We start from the raw sequence: 18008 nt of genomic DNA, 5'->3' as shown, positions 1-18008 counted from the left end.
TTGAGAAGTGAAACAGCTCTTCCTGTGCCCTTAAATGGTGAAAAACTCAGCTTATTTCCCCTGCAGAGTTTGACTGAAAAATAATAACCATTATTGCTTAAAACCAGAAACCAGCAGCAGCGCTGAGAAATTTTGGAAGGTTTAAAGTTCTTTCCCTGTATTTCCCCCATTGCTGTAAGTGTTCAAGGGCAGGTTGGATGGGGCCCTGAGCAACATGGGCTAGTGGGTGGTATCTATCTGCCTGTGGCAGGGAGTTGTAACTGTATTATCTTTAAGGTCCTTTCCAACCCAGACTGTTCTGTGATTCTGTGATCTGTCCCCATTGTGTCTGGAGCTTGGTCGCCCCTCTGAGTGCTGGGACACAGAAGGTGTGAAATGCCAGGGAACTTCTTCTCTGATGCACATCCCACTCACAGGGGAATCAGGATCAAGGGAGCTGAGTCTGGCCACTGAGGCAAGCACATCCCCTGGAATGTGCAAAGAAGATCGGGGCTACCCAGGTGCCTCATCAGCATTTACAAAGCAGAGCTGGATTTTAAAGAACCTGAAAGAAATCAGGGAGAAAGGGAAGAGTTGAGAAAATTAATGCTCCATCAACCACAAAATGTAGAGTGAAGGGATAAAAACCAGAGTGAGGGCAATGTTTGGATAAAAACCTGAGCCAAGACAGCATTTGCCTGTATGTGTGATGTCTCTTAAACCAATCAGTTCTTTGTTGCAATTCATATGCAGAATTGATGCAAGAATTGATAACTGGAAATTATTCCTTTCCTCTCCATCTGACTGCTGCTCATAAGCATGTCAGGGCCAGCCAGAGGATGCACAGGGCAGTGGGACTCTTCTGGTCTTGGGGATGAGGTCTCTGGAGGAGCCTTTGGTTGTGCTGAGAGTAAGAACCAGATCCAGCTCTCTGTGCCACAGCCACGCTAGTTGACCTGGGCAGTGGACAGGAAGATGCTGCTGCTGCTGCTGCTGCTGCAGCCAAAATTTGTCTCTGCTGGAAGGGTGCAGGGATGGATGAGAGCAGTGCCTAAGCATGGGTGGCTTTAACTTTCCCTGTTTCCTTTCCTCTGCGGCAGCGGGCTGGGGCGCTGGGACTGCAGCAAAAGTGAGAAAAGAGAAAAAAGTGTGCTGAGCTGAGAAATGAGTCAGTACTGCCTTTACCTGTGGGCTGCCGAGGGCTCCAGCCCCGGCGCGTGCAGCCAGTGCCACAAACGGTCTGCAGTGGGTCCTTGGGGGATCTTGCATCACAGCATCTCCAGCTGCAACACCACGGGGAAACACAGGGCCAAGGTGTCTGTTGACAGAGTCTGGGGCCCTGAGCTGGGAGGTGTTACAAGAACTTAGAGTGTGAGGAGCTGGCTTTGAGTCATGGGCTCTGGGTCCCCATTGCCCCAAGAGACAACATTCCTCTGGGAGTCCTCCTGGAAGCCCTTCTGGCTTCTGATGCTGTGGGATGTGCCTAATAATGTCCTTAATCATCAGTCACAGGATGGTTTGGGTTGGAAGGAGCCTTAGAGATCATCCAGTTCTAACTCAGCTGCCATGGGCAGAGACACCTTCCACTACACCAGGCTGCCCAGGGCCTCGCCCAAGCTGGACTAATGTCCCTGATCCATCCCTAATCCTTTGCTAATTTGGATTGATTGGAGGGTGAAGAGCAAAAGGCACAGTACCCCTGGTCACAGGTAGCTTCCCCAGCAGCGGTGCATGCCTGGTGCAGCCTGACCTTATACCTTTCTTTCTGTGGCACGGTGACTAATTTTGCAGTGAAAAAGAATTAATTCCTCATTGAATCATCAGCAGCAGACCTTGGTAGGTTTTGTTTTTCAGAGTCGACACATCGACTCATCTCCCTCTCTCTGAGAAGTGATGTCAAAGCAAACATGTATGGGGCAGCTCAGGGCTGGACTGCAGCCTGCAGCTCCTGTGCTGCACCCAGGCACCCACACAGGGCAGAGGAGCACAGGGACCTGCTCAGAGCTCAGCCTGACATCTGAGCTGAGAACAGCCTTGGGGGCTGCTCCCAGCAGCCAGACACACAGCTCAGCCAGTGACACAGGGCGCTGGGACTGCCAAAACCCCCCTCTGCCATGGTGGTGATGGCTACCAGCATGGCACAGCTGCCAGCCCCATCTCCCTTCTCTTGGCCAGGCCCTTTGCTACACACAGGCCACTGCTGGGCTGGCCCATGGCTCTTCATTTCTCTGTCTTTGGGGCTGGCAATGTGGGAAAATTTGAAAGTGATGTGAGTAATTTCCCCAGACTGCGGCTCGGCTCCCCAGCGAGGCTGGAAACCACAGTGCTCACCCTGGCCACGAGCTCCTGCTGCTCCTGCTGCTCCTGCTCCCTGCAGCCTGCTCCAGCCTTCCTCAGCACAGCCAGGGTCATGGGCCACCAGCTCCAAGGGTCACAGAGGGGTTGTGGGGCTTTCCTCTCCCTGCAGGCTCCTGTGCACCCATGGATGGACAGTGGCTCCCTCAGTGCAGGGTTTTCCTGCAGTTTCAGTTCTTGGAATGTTGGCTGATGTTCTGGGAGCTGTGGTTTGTGCAAGGCAGGCAGCGCCCTGGTATCCCCCATGGGGAGCACAGCACCCCTTGAAGTCACATCCCCAAAGGAAATTTAACAGCATGAAATGTAACATTTTTTCACTATTGGAAGGGGCAGTAGAGTTAAACTACTTTATTTTAGTTCTGAATTGTCTTCTACAGAAAATTACCTAAAGTCATTCCCATCCATAAAAGCAGCAGTGGAGCCCAGCACTGGTGTGATGTTGGGATCCTCAGCAGCCCCCAGGCAGTGTGGTGTGACCACTGCTGCATTTAATAGCTGTGTTCAGTTACAGCAAGGAATACTTTTCACAGGTTACAAAACATCCTCCTTTTTTTTTATTTGTTTCTTTTCCTAAACTGATCCTAACAGAATTTTTTTTTTCCTACAATACTTTCAGAGTTAAAAACTCAAAGTGTTTTACCAGCCATGGAAATTTTTTTGCTTGATCATTTCACTCAAATTTTGACTCTTGGCCTTCTGTGCTACATTTTTCTAAGGTTAACTTTAAAGTTTAACTGAAAAATCCTCCATCAAACCAGCAAAGTAAAACTACTCATTTTTAGCATGTCATGACTAAATAGATAAGTCTTTAAAAATGAATTAAAATACTTGCTAACACAAGGTGCTTTCCAGAAAATGTTTGATTATAATCTCATACCATCCTCTAGTGAAAACCCCACATTTTGATTAAAATCATTTATAGTTCTGATCAACCAGCAGCATCCCAGCAGCTTGTATAACCCCAGTGCTACCTGTGGTCAGAGCCTGTGTGATGGAGAATGGGAGCAAGGCAAAGGATGTTGAGCCTGATCAGGCTCCCTGGAGCCCAAATACACTGAAACTATAGTGGTGAGGGTGATGCTCATATGCAAGATCCACTGGGTTTGCATGTGCTCAGAGGACACAGAGTTTCCTGTCTGGCCTTGAGATCCCATCACAATCACACACCCAGGCTTGACTGGGAAGATCTAATTTTGCCTTGCCAACAATTAATCTTTCTTAATAATTAATGCCACTGTCTTTTCTCTTTGCTCCTCCAATTACCTCTGGTTATTAAAGTCACATCTTGGCTTCAAGGAGGGATCTTCTTCCCTCATAGCATTGGGTTTTTCAGTCATTTTCAGAGGGGTTGGTGGGATGGTTGGTGCTGGGAGGGGGATGCACTGCAGCATCAGTGCCTGGCCCAGCACATAGGGGAGGAGGGGACAGTGCTCACATGGTAGCTGGGCACTCAGCAGAGCTGCAATTTAGCAAATTTGAGAGGAGGGGGGGGGAAAGCCCTCCAGGCTTGCAAACCCCATCCTGCTGCTCCATCCCCTCTGGAAATGCCATTCTGCAGTTGCTGTAAGTGTGTCTCCTCATTTCTGCACGAGGTCATGGCTGCACAGCTTGTTCCCCAGTCTGTCCTCAAGGGGCTGTGCTGGAAGAGGTGAGGCAAAGCTGTCCTTGGAGCCCCTTCGGGTCCCCCCATGGCTGCTGAAGGACAGGAGGTGACACATTGGTGTTGGGGCCATGATGTTTGGCACCAGCAGGGTTATTTTTGGTGGCTGGGTAATGAGCAGCTCTGTCACTGCAGCTCTGGGCTGTGTTGAAACCTAGGAGACAAAATAAGATGCTTCACCAAACCACAGCACGTCCCCTGTGATGTCCTGAGCAGCAGCACCCACTGTCCTCCCAGGGGACCTTCTGGGAGAGCACAAACCACTGCCCTCGTGTCAAGTCAATCCTCTTGGGAGAAAACATTTACATCAGGGCAACTTTATGGCATGAAACATTGTCAGTTGCTAAGTCCTGGCTTTGAAAAGCCTCTTCAAGGTTCATGTGCTGCAGCTGATTTGCAGGAACAATCTAGACCTTGCAGAAAATGGGGAATTGATCCCATTTCTCTGGCATACGGATTTCTGGAAGCCAGGTATGGTTTCACCAGTGCAGCTGGGGAAGACCAGAAGCTGTAGTCATGGGCCACAACCATTGGCAGCTGCAGTCTTTGAACCAGGATCAACATGGAGTTTTTCTCTATTTCTCCATATTTTTGTGCAGCATTTCCTTCTTCCCTTAATTTTGGGAGATGGGCTCCTGTAAAAAACTCCCTAATGGAGGAAGTGGATAGGGGGATAAATAGCCCCTTGCAGAAATTTTTCTTGTCTCCTTGCTGGCCATCCTTCCCCACCAGATCTTTATGGCTTTAGAGAGTAGAGAAGTTTTTGAGTGAGGCAAGGGCAAATGTAGAAGGGTCATGGGGAAGGCAGCTCTTCTTACTGGTGCAGCGTGTTGTTTTCCATCTGAACTGACAGAAAAACTGAGTAATTGAGCTGCAAGTCTTGTTGTACCACCAAGTTGCCACTGAACCATTGAATCTCAGAATGGTTTGGGTTGGAAGGGACTTTAAAAATCAGCTCCTTCCAATCCTCTGCCATGGGCAGGGACACCTTCCATTAGACCAGCTCTAGGCCCAGTCCAACCTGGCCTTGAACACTTCCATGTTCTGCTTTGGTGGAAAGGAGGAGAGTCCATGCTTTTCCCTGGGAGGTGTCCTGCAGACCAGCATCAGAGCAGTTCATCTGCCTTTGGAGTGGTCTGTGTCTGCTGCCATTGCTCTGAAAGCTGTTCACAGTTACCAGGCAGCGAGGCTGGCTGCTGAAGGGTGCTGTGCTTTGGATCAGGCATGAGGCAAATGGGAAAGAAAGATCTGCCCTACTTTGAACAGAAGTGCCTGAGTTGAGGTTTTCAAAACAGCTCAACATTGAGCTTGTTCTGCTCCATTGTCATGTTAGAATGTACACGTAGAACTGCATATCCCTCATTTAGGCTTTGTGGCTCTGAAATAAGCTAAACCATAGCTAATTTTAGAAATATCACTGAAAAGCTCTTCTTCATCTCATTTCATGGCTGAGAATAGAAAGAGCTCAGAGTTCCAAACATGTGTTTAACTAAGCAGGAACCAGCCCAGTGCTGCTCTCAATGGGAAAACCACATAACCCATGGCCCTGCTGCAGGACAGGAATGCCTGTGCCCCACCAGTTTGTGCTGGGAAGGGGGATTACATTCCCAGTAGCCCACTGTATGCAGTAAATCTACACCTGTTAAGCACCAGGAATTAGGGTTTTCATTCATTCTCAAATGCAAACCTGCATGCCTCTTGGTTTTTATTTGCATGAGCAAACCTTTGTGGGAAAGGCAGATGTAAAGCAGCATCTCCATGGGTCTGTTTTCCGCTTCATGGGTTTCCTCCTCAGAGCAGAGATGCAAAACACAGGACTTGCCCAGGGCTCTCAGTTCACTTGGAGCAGCCAGGATGGATCCAGGACAGGTTGATCAGAGCCACTGTCTGTGCCTCCCTCACCAATGCCAGCCAGAGCTTCAGGCTCATTCTTCCTGAGCAAAATCATTACCAGAGTGGAAGGCACCAGTGAATTGAGTCCAGGGACCCTAAATGACTTGTCAAAAGTCACACAGCAAATCTGTAGACATCCCAATGAGACTGATGAAAACTGGCTGGCATGCCCAGCTCCTAGCCCCTGGAGAGCTGTCTGACCTGCTCCGTTCCCAAACTGATCCTGTTCTGGAGTGCTGTTAGTCCTGGTTTCTTTTGTGGATTTATCTGGGACAAATCCTAACATTCCACCACCAAGATGAAGTCAGTTTGGATTTAGAGGCAACCATGGGCGAAACTGGGCATGTCGGAAACAGCACGAGACGCTCGAGGCAAGGAGGCTGCGTAGATGGCAGCGTGTGTGTGTGTGTGTGTGTGTGTGTGTGTGTGTGTGTGTGCGCGTGCTCCTTACAGATCTGCAGCTCTTCCAGACACGTTCCCCTCTCTCTCCTCCAACACACAGCAGGAATTCCTGTTGAGCTCACCAAAAATGGGCCTTTTCCAAGGCGTTGGGCTCCGACAGCCATCCTGCACGTAACAAGGAGTAGCTACAGGAGGAGACAGATTTTTCTTTTCTTTCTTTTCCTGGATTTTTTGCATCTCCAGCATTACCTCAGCTCCCTCTGGTCCTTCTCCAGCACTGGAGCTCAGTCCAACACGGATTTTAGCCCAAGGGCTAACTGGTGACCATGTCCTGTTTTCAAAGATATTATCCTCGGTGTTTAGTGGTGGACTTGGCAGTGCTGGGTTAATGGCTGGACCTGATGATCTCTATAAAGTTTTTTCCAACCTAAATGATTCTGTGATCCTGTGTCTGTCCTTCCATGACAGCCCTGATTAAGAAAGCCCAAACATGAATTTCACACTGAACATGAAGGATTCGCTGTGAAAGTCCAGATTTAGACCCTGTGGTAGTCCAGGACAGAGAACAAGAGCTTTGCGTTGGGTAACAGACTTGGAGCATTCATCCCGGAGTAAAAGATACTGGAATTCAATGGAAAAAAAGTTTGGAACTTTGAAAACTTCAAGCTGGTTTGATCTATGTTCCACTTGTCCAAGAAATCATCTCCAGCTGTTTTCCCTGCTTGGTTTATGGATTAACTTTAGGGGTTTTTTGCAGGATGCTGCAGTGTTTGTTTAGTGTTTGTGTAGTGTTTTTAGTTATTCCCAGCCTTGCTGGCAACAGCAGGACGGGAGAGGGCACTGGCTGTCCTTGCTGGTGGATCCTGGTGACTTCTGAGTCCTCTCCATGGTTGTGTCTTGCAGTCCAACAAAGTTCCCGTGGTGCAGCCGTCGCACGGAGTGCACCCGCTCACCCCGCTCATCCCCTACAGCAATGAGCACTTCAGCCACGGCTCCCACTCCCCCCACCTGCCTGCTGACATCAACCAGAAACAAGGTAATGCCACCACGGGGACCTCTGTGCTGGGAGGGGGGCACAGCTGGAGATCAGCACCTTCCAGCCTTAGGCTGGGCTGGCACCTTCCTGTTCCCAAATCAATGAGAAAAATCAGGACCTTTGGTCAGCTGGGGCATTGCTTAGCAGGAGGAGGTTGTTCAGTTTATTGGCAATGTATGTGATCTGGCTGTGAGCAGTTTGATACCAAAAGTGCCAGCCTTGCTGATGGAGTGTGCTCAGTTCTCTGTACAAGCTGTCCTGCACCTCGAGACCACACCAGAGCCTGCACGATAGTGCACAAGAGTCAACCAGAAAATGGAAAGTAATCTTTCCTTTGACTCATACCCAAACTGTTGTCAGGCTGTCATTTTGAGAAAATAAATGCTTGAAACAGGAAATATTTTGACTAAACGGGATTGGTGTCTGATAGTTGACTGGACTGTGACATGTGTGTCCCCGTAGCCACATGTTATGTGGTTGTCACCTGGTTTGGCTTTTTGTGTTCCTGTGTGAGCCCAGGCTGTGTCAATTGAGGCTATAGGGGAAAGTAGAGTACTGAATAATCCCTGGTTTGAACCTAGAGGCCACACTCTGGACTCATCAGGGATGCTGATGGGTAGGATTTAGGTCTGGTGTAAGGGATATCCAGGCACATCCTGGGTGTCTTCCAGGCAGCACACTGCTTGTCAGCCATCAGAGCATAATAAACTCAGCAGAAAAATAGAAAGAGTTAACAAAATGAACCTACTAAAATGAGTTGAGTCTGAGAGAAAGTGTGCAGGAAGGCAGCCCAGCACACCTTCCCCCACGTTGCCTTTGCTGTACCTGGCAGAGCTCTGCCCCTGCAGGAGCTGTTCCCTGTGAGCTGCCTCCTGGGACTCACTGTCAACCTGGGAAACCTTAAGTGGTACGAGAGCAGCTCACCCAAGGGCAGAGCTGGTTGTGTCCTTCTGTGGAGGCTACAGCTGGCACCGGAGCAGTCCCTGAGCATTCAGCTCTGCAGTGGGTCAGTCATTCTAGGAGACTGTCCTTGGGCTGCCCACCTGGCCCTCAGTGCAGGCTCCCCTTCCCATTTAGCCTGTACTTCTACAGACACAGGGAGTCTGTTTGTCCCAGAAACACCCCATGTGCAATTCAAGGAAAGGTTCAGCCCATAGTGCTCAGCTGGGTCTTGCCTTTGTGGTGCAGCTGTGATCACACACGCCCCATGCCTACACTGCTGGGGTGAGGGTTTTCTCCTGTGCTCATCCTGGATGTGCCCCATCTCTGTTTTCATCACTGAAACAGCTCCCACTATCACCCAGTGTAAGTGCTTGAGAGGCATTCTCATTCTCCCAGCAGCCCTTTAAAGTTTCTCACAGTAGCCCAAGGACACACAGACCAGGAAATAGAAGCAGGAATTCTGAGTCAGTGGCTGGTGGCCCAACCACTGGGCCAGCAAGAATAACTTGTGCTCTGACTTATGCAGCTCCTATTGTTGGGGGTGCAGATCTGAGGATGTTCAATCAGCTGCCTTCTGCAGGCCTGCTTTTGTTTGACCCTCCATGGGCCACTGAGTCCCACTTGAAGTAAATCTCCTACTAGGTTATATATTCCTGTCAGGTCAGTTATATATTTTATTTTAGCTGACTCCTAATAAAATGCTTAGAATCACTTGGTATCATTCCTGATTAATAAGGCATCATTCAAACACCTAGGAGAAAAATCCAGTTGCAACTGCTTGCAGCTCATCACCAGTTTAGTCCATGTGTTTATCACCCAGGATGGCCACTGGATAATCCCTGTTCCCAGTTTTTGTCTGAGGTTCCATAGCAGCCATCAGTACACTAGGCTGCTATCAGAGCTCAACCCCAGCAGCCCTCCAGTTCCCAGTCCAGGGGTCAGCTGGAGGCTGGTTTTGCCAGCAGCCCCGTGGTTGTCTGAGTCCCACCCACAGCCCCAGGCAGCACAGGATGTTTTCCAGCCCAGCTAGGAAGGGAGCAGTGCTGTGGCTGTGTCCCCTGGCCATGCTGTTGTGCCAGCAGCTTTGAAGATCACACAGGGATTCCCCATGCAAAGGGTGAATTCCCAGCTGGCACCATACCCACCTCCATAGCTCCTTGGCACCCACAGAGCTGCAGAACAATTGTTTTGAACTCAAATTGCTTAAAATTAAGTTGGAAATGATGCCTGCTGGAACATCCCCACTGCCTGCTCACGGGGGGTCCTGCAGATGACTGATGAAGAGGGAGCACGGGAATGGCTTTGACCATCCACTAAGCACCTGAGTGGGCTCTCTGGGAAAGGCAGAGGGATGCCTGGAGTCAGACAAATCCTTACCAAAGCACGGTGCTCCTTGGCCCCAGGGTGGCATGGAGCAGCTGTGATGCTTGTGCAAGAGCGAGATGCCTCCTCCACCCCCCCCCCCACCCCGTTATGTTTTTGATTTTGCAGCAGTGTGGATGATCCACCACATCCCCACAGAGAGAAGCACAGGGAACACCATCCTGCTACTTGCAGATGGCCATTTCATGTGGCTGTCCACGAATGCCCAGAGATGAAGCAGCCAGGGGGTTGGGAGCAATCTGGGTCACCCAGGGAGTGCAGTGCCACGTTCAACTCTTCTCCCTTCTTCCAGGAGTGCACCGTCCTTCCCAGACCTCAGACATCCCTGGTTTCTACCCCCTGCCCCCCGGAGGAGTGGGGCAGATCACGCCGTCGATGGGATGGTGAGTGAGGGACGGGTCACTGAGCCAGCCCCACCCCTGCTGCTGCTCTCCATGACCTCCACGGTGCCTTCCCCCAGCTTCTCCCCTCCTGTGTGCTGTGTGAAGAGGGAGGAGAATCCAGCCCTGTCTGTCTTGGAGGTGGGAGCAGACCCATGGAGAGGCTGAAGGCTTCATCCTGACTGAGGCATCCCTGGAGAGGGGTTACAAGCTGCCCAGTCCAAAACTGCCTCCTGCTTTACATCTGTCTGTGTGGATTAGGGAACCCAGAGACAGCTTCCTACCCACCCCTCCTAATCACAGCAAAAGTCTCTTTTTTGAGTAGGAGGTAATTTTCTCCCTCACTGGACTTTTCAGCACAAACAGTGCTTTCCCTGAGCACACCACCAGTGTGGAGTAATCCCGTGGGATGCTCCATCTGCCAGGCCCTGGTGTTTCTTAGGATCTGACACACAGGGAAAAAGTACATCATGGCAGAGACCTGCCAGGAAGCAGCCCTGGTACCCACAGTCTGGCCAGTTGGTAAGCACTGCCCCAGCAGGCATGGCAAAGGAGAGACTGTGAGCTGGAGCACTCCCAAAATGTTCCCCCTGCATGGGCCAGCCCTGCAGAGCATCCTGCAAAGCACAGCCTGCTGGTAAACCTGCCCTGGGGACACAGGTTACAAATACACCAGTGTGTTCTCTGTGGTCATTGTCACTGGCTTTTGTCCCTGTGACCATGAGCACACTGAGAGAGCAGGTCTGGTATGCGGGCATCATCCCTCCTCAGGTTAATATTTAATCCCTGGTGATGATGTAGGGACATGGCAGAGGCTGGCAGGGAGACTGGTGGCTACAGGTGGCAATTCAGGGTTGCTGGGATGAGGAGAGGGTGTAGGGTGGTGATCACAGGGACAATGGCCAGATTCCCCCAGTGCCAGTGGATAAAACCCTGGCAAAGCACAGCAGAGAGCTTCAGGTACAAGAACCTATTGCAGGGTGGGAAAGGGGAAGCTTCTTAAAGCACAAGTAGCTTTTGCTCTGTTTTGTTTATGAATTTCATGTTCCAGATATTTAACCACAAGGAAACAGAGAATGAGGCCTTTGATACAGAGTCTGGCTTCAAAGAGATTACATTTTTCCTTCTGTGCTAAATCTGCTACTCTTGGGTGATGATTTAACTCCTCATATGATGTGATTCATCCTCAGGAAAAACAAGGACTGGGGTGACTCTGCTGTAACATGAAAGAAACAGTTGGAGTGGGGAGAAAGGAGCCTGTTTGTCAAATGGAAGGTCCACTCCTGGGTTAGGATGATGCTGTTCAGACAGCCCTGGGCTCATGAAAGGAGAGCAGTCTGGTTTTTAATGAAGATTTTGTGGAGCACTTGGTGGTAGAGAGAGTTTTCATGGCTGAGAGCTGCTCCAGCATCCGTGGGGTTTGGCATCCTCCTGCAGCCTCATGAGATGTCTTCATTAATGGCTTCATTAATAGAGCAGATGTGGTAAAACAGCAAAGGGCCTGGCATGCAGAGAGCAGCACCTTGAGGCACATGTGTCTAATAGAGTTTTGCTCATTCTTTTCCTTGCCTGAAATGTGTGGAAGAGCCCCAGCCCCACTTGTGGAGTGCCCAGTCCTCAGCTGAGGCTCAGCACACTGCTGTGGGTGGGTGCAGGAGTAGTGAAGCCTGGCAGGTTCATGGCAGCATCCAGGGGCTGTGTGCCAGGGATGGGTGTGCTGGCCATGGTCATGCCAGGGATGCATCCCAGAGAAGCTGTGGCTGCCCCATCGCTGGAAGTGTTCAAGACCAGGCTGGATGGGATCTTGAGCAACCTGGGCTAGAGGAAGGTGTCCTTGCCCACAGCAGAGCATTGCAACTGAATGATCTTTAAGGTTCCTCCCAACTCAAACCATTACAGGATTCCATGGTTGTGCTGGTGCCACCAAGTCAGCTGCCAGGCCAGGGCAGCCACACATGGGAAGCAACTTTTCCTCCACAAGCTGGCAGCAGGAGCTGGGCACAAACTGGTTTTGTTCTCACCAAGCGCTTCAGGAGGAGGAGCTGCAATCACTCTCTGTAATTAAGCTGGGATGACAGTCAGATAAAAGCTTCCAAGAGTCCAGTCAAGTGAGTTATGCTTATGGGAGCCCATGAGTAAACATTAGCCAGGAACCTGCAAATCGTGTCACTCACCTGTGCCCGGGGCCGAGCTCAGTGGTGCCATGGCAGCCTCTCCACCATCCCACAGCCTTTTCCCTGAGCCACCCTCCCACCACCAGGTGATCCTCTGGAAACAGGCTGAGAGAGCTGGCGTTGTTCAGCCGGGAGAAGTTTCCAGGGAGGCCTCAGAGCCCCTTCCCATAGCTAGAAGGAGCTTATAAAAAAGAGGGAGAGGCACTTTTTACATGGGCAGATAGTGATAGGACAAGGGGGAACAGTTTTGAACGAAAAGAGGAAAGTTAGATCAGATGTTAGCAGAGGGTGGTGAGGCCCTGGCACAGGTTGCCCAGAGACATTGCAGCTGCCCCATCCCTGTAGGTATTCATGGTCAGGTTGGACAGGGCTTGGAGCAGCTGGATCCAGTGGAAGGTGTCCCTGCCCACGGCAGGAGCTTGGAATGAGATGAGCTTTAAGGTCCCTTCTAACCCAGACCAGTAATTCCATTATATGGGCTCTAATCATGCACTCCCAGCCATCAGGGACTGATTTTGCAGCTGCCTTAATTTTCATGTAGGAGGGACTTTGGATGAAGCTGCAAGTGCCCAACCATCCCCATTCATTCCCATCCCAATACCCCAGCCCCTGGAGTAACCCAGGTTGCTTCTGGATGAGCTCCAAGTGTTTTCTCAGCCCTGGGGCAGCCATCTCCACCTTCAAAGGCTGTTTGGGTTTCCCGGTGTTGGTGTGTTTATACCCCCGACATCTGAGGGGTCGGAGAGGGCTCCTGCCTGCCAGGGTGTAAACAGCCCTGGCTGCCTTTCCTGCAGACACATCCCCCAGATTTCAGTCTAGACAACAGCAGGAACAGGAGCCTCCTTCCTGACCCGTGCAGCTCAGGGGTCTGATGCTGCCCCGCTGTCATTGTTCCTCTTCAGGAGAGAAACTTTTCTTTAGCCCCGGAAAATCCCAGGCATCCAGGAGCTTGGGTCCTTCACAGTTCACCACACTTAATGATAATGGACTTTTGGTGGATTTTTTTCATCATTAGAGCTGAAAATAGCTGGTCCTGGGTTTAGGTACAGCTTTGTGCAGCCTGGCCAGAGGAGCACAAGTACCAGGACAGTTGCAAGCACCCCACTGTGCCCCATCCCTGGAAGTGTTCAAGGCTAGGTGGGATGGGGCTTGGAGCAACCTGGTCTAGTGGGAGATGTCCCTGCTCATGGCAGGGTGGGTTGGAATGAGATGAGCTTTAAGGTCCCTTCCAACCTAAACCATTCTCTAATTCTATGATCTCCATGTGCAGTTTTAGGCAAGAAGCATCTTTTGGCAGGTTTGCAGGACAATCCAAGGTATTTTTGAGCTATTTCCATATGAAAATGCGGAAGTTCCCTTGCTGAGAACAACAAGGCACTTCCTGCATAGTTATTTTACTATCTCAAAAATAATTTCCAGCCCCAGGTCTGATACATGTCTGGTCCCCAGTATGAAACAGCGTTCAAAAAGAATGTAGGACTGAGATTTTGGCTTCTTTAAAACTGATGAGTGTCCTTAAAAGGGTGTGCTGAGGAAATCAGAGCATTCCTGAAGCACAAAGGCAGGGTAACTACCTTCTCTCCAGGCTCCAGGAGTCTCCTGTGCTTGGGGCATCACAGCATCACAGAGTAGATAAAGTTGGAAGTGACCACAGCGGGTCATCCGGTCCAACCTCCCTGCTCAAGCAGAGTTTTTCCAGAGCACATGGCACAGGATTGCATCCAGGCAATCCTGGGACATCTCCAGTGAGGGAGGCTCCACACCTTCTCTGATCAACCTGTTCCAGTGCTCGGTCACTGCACAGTAAGGAAGTTCTCCTTATATTTATCCTCCTGATGCAGCTTCTTATGCACCACACAAAGAATCTGAGCAGGCTTTAATTTTTTTTTTTTTTGTCACACTGTGCTCTTTTGAGCAACTTCTTCTGTGCAATAGCAACATCTCCTGATTTTTCAGCACGCCTCTGGACTTTGCATTGTTACCAGGTAAACTCAGAGCTGCAGGATTAGTCAGTACCAGGGGCAGAGGGGGTCAGAACTGGATCCAACCTCTGTAGGAAGGCCCAGGTTCTCTCAAAATAACATCCAAAGCCACACTGCCCCTCCAGCCTAAGGGACACAGAGTGTCCACCCAAACAGGAGCACCAGTGCTCTGAGTCCCGTTAGCAAAGGGGATCTTTAGGAAACACCACGTGGCTGTGGATGCTTTATAGACTCTTTCTTCCTGATCCCAGGCAGAGCCAGTCTGTCTATCCGCTCCCGTCATGTGGATTTAGACAGCCGTACTCGTCAGCGCTTTCTGCTGGGGCTTCTTTCTCCAGGTGAGTATCAGCTGTGGCAGACAGGGCAGCTCTGCTGGTCACGCAGCTTGCAGTTTGTGCAGCAGGAGCTTGCAGCAGACCACAGCCACCCAGGGACAGCCACACACCCTCCCAGGGCAGCCACGGGGAGAGAAGGTGCTTTTAGGCAGTGTCTGATCCAAAGGGTGCTCAGGGGAATATTGAGGATGAAGGATGCACAACGGTTGGGTTTTATTCAGCAGAGCTCCAGAGAGAGTCAAAAACTCCAGCCTTCAGCTCAGCACTGGGAAATGGGGTGGAATCCATTGCTCAGGACTTTGCTCCGTGTCACTAACCCTGAATGTGTCCCTGCTGCCACCGCTGCTTTGCTCTGCAGTGATGGATCTGGTTCACTTGGTCTTAGCTTTAAAAGCAGGACAGGAGGGGGCAGTGATTTGCTGCCCTCCAATCAGACAAGTCCTTTCTGTGAGATACAAACACAGCTTCTGCCTTCGGGTGAGCAAAATGCATCCCCTGTGGATGGGAATCACTAAGCCCAGCTCTTCCAGGCATGCTGCTGGGGCAAAGCCCTCCTGATTCATAGGAATGCCAGGGCCACACCAGCTTTTGCTTCTGCTTCATGTTGTCCTGAAGAGCTGTTAGTGGAGATTTCCCACAGGAAAACCATGCAAACCCTTGCTCAGGCGAGCCCTTAGCCACGCAGAAACCTGGATCCATGCAACCCTCAATACATACAATACTTGATCTATGCCTCCCTTGAATCCCCTTAGCCTTGCAGAAGAGGGGAGGGAGTGCTGCCAGCCCTCCTTTTTCGCAAGGTATCACCCATGCACAGCTTCAAAAGTGAAGGCAGGAGGAGCTAACGGTTCCCTGTGGAGCCCCAGCAGCCTCCCTGAGCTCCTGCCTGCAGGATTTTGGGGTAGATTTTGCAGCAGCACTGCTGCAGCCGAGAAAGTACACCTGGTCAGATAAGGATCAGACTGTGCTGGTGGATTAAATTAAACAGCTTTTCTTTTCGTGCCAGCATATCTAATGAACAGTTCATCTCCCATGGGCAATTCTGCCATCTCAAGCTGCAGTCATAAAGTGGCAAGCTTGGCAAAGCTGACTTTGCTGGCTTTATCCTCCAGAACTCCGGAGAGAACTAATGAAGCCTGAGAGCTAATGAGACCTCTCGTGATCTCAGCCCATGTTGTGGAGAGCATTGCTTAGGCAAGGTGCACCTCCTAGAGTTGCAGTTGGGTTAATGTTCAGACTTAGTCTATTTCTGTTAAAAGAAAGGTGTGGGGTGGTCCTAATCTCTTCCATCCAAACCCCAGGTTGAGTTTGTTGTTCCTTTCTGCAGTGCTAATGAGATACTGCAACAATAGAGATTTGAGCAGCTGAAACTGCTGGGTGAAAGCACCCTTGATCTCAGCCAGGCTGGCTCCTGCTGCAGGCAGGTTCCCTCGCTGTGGCACCAGATCCTTTCCATCCATGTGCCCACAGCTTGACCAGCTGTGCCACAAGGGTGACCCAGGGGTGGTGGGCACTGCCTGCCCCAGCCAGCCTGGCAGCACTGTGTGCTTTCCATGTCCTCGCTTTCCGTCTGCTTTGCCACGTCAGAGGGACACCCTGGCTGCCCGGCACTCGAGGGACGCCCTGGCTGCCTGGCACCCCGAGGGACACCCTGGCTGCCTAGTGCTCCAAGGGACACCCTGGCTGCCTGGCACCCCGAGGGACACCCTGGCTGCCTAGTGCTCCAAGGGACACCCTGGCTGCCCGGCACTCGAGGGACACCCTGACTGCCTGGCACCCCGAGGGACACCCTGGCTGCCTGGTGCTCCAAGGGACACCCTGGCTGCCTGGCACTCGAGGGATGCCCTGACTGCCTGGCACCCCAAGGGACACCCTGGCTGCCTGGTGCTCCAAGGGACACCCTGGCTGCCTGGCACTCGAGGGATGCCCTGACTGCCTGGCACCCCAAGGGACACCCTGGCTGCCTGGCACTCGAGGGATGCCCTGGCTGCCTGGTGCTCCAAGGGACACCCTGGCTGCCTGGCACTCGAGGGACGCCCTGACTGCCTGGCACCCTGAGGGACACCCTGGCTGCCTGGCACTCGAGGGATGCCCTGGCTGCCTGGTGCTCCAAGGGACACCCTGGCTGCCTGGTGCTCCAAGGGATGCCATGGCTGCCCGGCCCCCGCTGTGTCCCCGCCTGGCACAGCCCTCCCAGCACGGCTCACGCACTCTCTGTTGCAGCCCCCTGGCATGGCTCACCCGTTCTCTGTTGCAGGTTCACTCACCCGCTGATGCTGGGCTCTGGCATGCACACCACCGGCATCCCGCACCCCGCCATCGTGCCCCACTCTGGCAAGCAAGAGATGGAGCACTACGACCGAAACATGTGAGTGGGAAGTGCTGGCTCGGCAGCAGCAGCTCCTCAGCAGCCATTTCATCTGTCAGTCTCAGTGCTCAAATGGGGGGAGGATGGATGGACACTGAGCTGTGCATCTGAGGAGCAAATCTCGGCCCCCCCACCTGCTCCTGTTGTTGGGTTGTTTGGGGTCGAGTCTTCTGCTGGCTCTGATGCTGACAGCCCCTCCTTTTGTCCCACCAAGGAAACCTCAACCAGAACCAAAGAGAGAGAAGGAAGCCAAGAAGCCCACTATTAAGAAGCCCCTGAACGCTTTCATGTTGTATATGAAAGAAATGCGGGCGAAAGTCATCGCCGAGTGCACCCTGAAAGAGAGTGCTGCCATCAACCAGATCTTGGGCAGGAGGGTAAGAGCTCACAGGGCCAGTGTCATCACCTAGTGCTACATCCCTGCCCGTTACCACTTCTATTAAGTACATAACAAGCATCTGCTTCAAATCCAGGTGCTCTTCTCCCATGAACACAGCGGCTGGATATGCCCTGGGGTGGGGTGGTCATGGTGGGCTGGGCTGGCAGGGGACAGCAGGGCCATGCTTCATTGCTGTTTGTCCTTGCAGTGGCACGCGCTGTCCCGGGAGGAACAAGCCAAGTACTACGAACTGGCTCGCAAGGAACGGCAGCTCCACATGCAGCTCTACCCCGGCTGGTCTGCCAGAGACAACTACGTGAGTGCTCCTGTGCTGGGACCCCACCCTAGGGATGGCCCACAACGGCCTGGGGGGCTGGCTGGTGTTTACCAAACACCTGCTCCTGGAAATGCGGTTCCTGGCAGCACAAGAGCCATAGAAATTCGCATTTCAGGAGTATTTTGAACACCCTCTTGCCTTATTGCCTGTCTAAAGGATGAATGATGCAGCTCCCAGCAACGACAAGCTTTTATTTGTTTATTGTCCAAGCAAATATAAGTAGAAAGGAAGAGAAGGTTTTAAGTGCTGTGGATATATCTTTGGAAATGTAATTTTATGGAAGCAAACAGCTCTATGCATCTTGGACAGCAGCTGAGGTATCTGTGAGGGTGGTGAGGCCCTGGCACAGGTTGCCCAGAGAAGCTGTGGCTGCCCCATCCCTTAAAGTGTTCAAGGTCAAGTT

General features: G+C 51.6%; 1 protein-coding gene across 4 annotated transcripts in view; it reads left to right on the top strand.

The window, feature by feature from the left end:
- Positions 1 to 18008, top strand: part of TCF7 (transcription factor 7) — a 70594-nt gene that overhangs the window by 42847 nt on the left and 9739 nt on the right. For 2 of the 4 annotated variants that reach the window (XM_059860473.1, XM_059860472.1), the window contains exons 4-9: positions 7193 to 7325; positions 9943 to 10033; positions 14438 to 14524; positions 16779 to 16889; positions 17104 to 17266; positions 17477 to 17584. In XM_059860473.1, the coding sequence (XP_059716456.1) occupies positions 7193 to 7325; positions 9943 to 10033; positions 14438 to 14524; positions 16779 to 16889; positions 17104 to 17266; positions 17477 to 17584 (693 nt within the window). The remainder of the gene's footprint in view (positions 1 to 7192; positions 7326 to 9942; positions 10034 to 14437; positions 14525 to 16778; positions 16890 to 17103; positions 17267 to 17476; positions 17585 to 18008) is intronic. The other 2 variants (XM_059860476.1, XM_059860475.1) reach the window with 1 other exon arrangement.

This window comes from Haemorhous mexicanus, chromosome 15 (genome assembly GCF_027477595.1).
Source record: "Haemorhous mexicanus isolate bHaeMex1 chromosome 15, bHaeMex1.pri, whole genome shotgun sequence".
Lineage (NCBI taxonomy): Eukaryota > Metazoa > Chordata > Aves > Passeriformes > Fringillidae > Haemorhous > Haemorhous mexicanus.
Note: the sequence above shows the minus strand (reverse complement) of the source record. Positions and strands in the feature narration are given on the sequence as shown.